The sequence below is a fragment of the Hippocampus comes genome, unplaced genomic scaffold (assembly GCF_001891065.2).
Source record: "Hippocampus comes isolate QL1 unplaced genomic scaffold, H_comes_QL1_v1.1 scaffold295, whole genome shotgun sequence".
Lineage (NCBI taxonomy): Eukaryota > Metazoa > Chordata > Actinopteri > Syngnathiformes > Syngnathidae > Hippocampus > Hippocampus comes.
Window position 1 is genome coordinate 1,195,366 of NW_017804848.1, and position 1,637 is coordinate 1,197,002.

The 1,637-nt window shown below is 65.1% G+C and overlaps 1 protein-coding gene across 1 annotated transcript in view; it reads left to right on the forward strand.

Annotated features, from left to right (window-relative positions):
* Positions 1–1,637, forward strand: part of LOC109520320 (nesprin-2) — a 16,292-nt gene that overhangs the window by 13,646 nt on the left and 1,009 nt on the right. Inside the window, exons 14-18 of the mRNA XM_019877448.1 lie at positions 1–75; positions 151–259; positions 687–922; positions 1,202–1,393; positions 1,482–1,632. Coding sequence (XP_019733007.1) covers positions 1–75; positions 151–259; positions 687–922; positions 1,202–1,393; positions 1,482–1,632 — 763 coding nt within the window. The remainder of the gene's footprint in view (positions 76–150; positions 260–686; positions 923–1,201; positions 1,394–1,481; positions 1,633–1,637) is intronic.

Sequence of the window (1,637 nt, forward strand, 5' to 3'; positions counted from 1 at the left end):
CGCCGTCCCGTCTCCCCGCCGAGGACGGCGCCGGGGCCAAAAGTCTGCAGCGCCGCCTTTGACCAGCGGGCCTACGTAAGCAAGCGATTCGCCCGCGAGACGCCGACGTCGCGCGCGCGGCGTCTGCTGATGGTGCGCTCGCGCCGTCAGGTCAAGCTGATGTCCGAGTGCAGCGGAAGCATCGACGACGTCAAGCGGGTCAAGTCCGTCCTCGGCGACGACCGGAAAGCCGACCCTCGGCCGCGCGTCTGCGGCCAAAGTCAGCCGCCGCCGAGAGCGAGCGGCGCTCGTCATTTCGCACCAGGCATTTTGAATCGCGCCTCGCAATCAACGGAAATGGCATTTTTCCTCTCGGGCCATTTTGAAAAGCAACGGCGCGCCTTCAAAAAACGGAATTGAGTCGGACGAAACAGGCCGCGTGCGTGCGTGACCAGGAATTGCCGGTGGCGCCCTTGGCTGCAGACAGACCAAGAGGAGGACTTTGACCGTTGGCGGATTTGCTTCGCCATTTTAATCGACCGGCGTTGGAACTGTGCCGCATGATCAATGACTTCCCAAACCGTTTGGCCTTTGACCGCTGACCGCCGCGTTCGCGACCGTTCCTGGATCCCGACCGGCGTCCCGTTGCGCCGGCTTCAAAATGCCCGACGAGCGACGCGACGGACTCTCTTGCTCGTTGCGTGTAGGCGTGATGGAGCGCTGGGAGGTGGTGCAGGCCCGGGAGGTCCACCAGGAGGTCCGCCGGGACGACCGCGGGGAGGACCACCGCGACGAGGACCCGCAGCGGTGGCGCAAGCTCCAGGCCGACCTGCGCGGTGTCACTTCCTGGCTGGACGCCAAGCTCCCCGAGCTGGAGGCGCTGCGGAAGCTCCCGCCGGCCGCTGGCCTCAAAGATTTTGAAGACAACGTCAGGACGCTGAAGGTACGCGCGGGCGTCTGACTTGCTCTCGTCTTGGGATTTCCGACACGCCGGCGTCGCCTCAATGCGCGCATCCAGTCGGTCGCGTCGCTCGGCCGATGCCAGTCTTTGGCTTTTGCGCTTGATCTCCACGTCCGCCGCTTTCAGTCTTCTTGCGTCGCGTGAAACCAGAGCCTTCCCGTTGGAGGAGCATCTTCCTGGTTTTTTTTTTTTTATTGCTTGTCTTTCGAGCGAAGGAGCCGCGTTGAGTCCCGCGCTCGGTGGCTTTGTTTTGCGCGGCAGGAGACGCAGAGGGCGTTCTGCGTCCGCAAGCGCGCCCTGATCTCGCTCAACCTGGCCGGCGGCGGCTCGGACGGCCGGCGGCCGCGGGAGCTGAAGGCGGGGCTCGGCTCGGCCAATCGCAGCTGGATGCGAGCGTGCGGGGCGCTGGAGCGCTGGGAGGCGGGGCTTCACGCCGCGCTCACGCAGTGTCAGGTGATTCTTCCTCTCGCTTTGGAGCCTCGGCGCGCGTTTTTTTTCTTTGGTAAGCAAGCGAATGTCATTTGCTTCGGTTGCGCCTCAGGACTTTCACGAGTCGCTGCGTTCGTTGCTCTCGTGGCTGGCTCAAGCGGAGCAACGACTCTGCGCGGTCGACGCGCGGCGGCATCGGCCCTCGCGCGCCGCCCTGTCGGAGCGACGCGACGCGCTGCAGGTAAGAGAGCGCCGCCAGGCGCGCTCG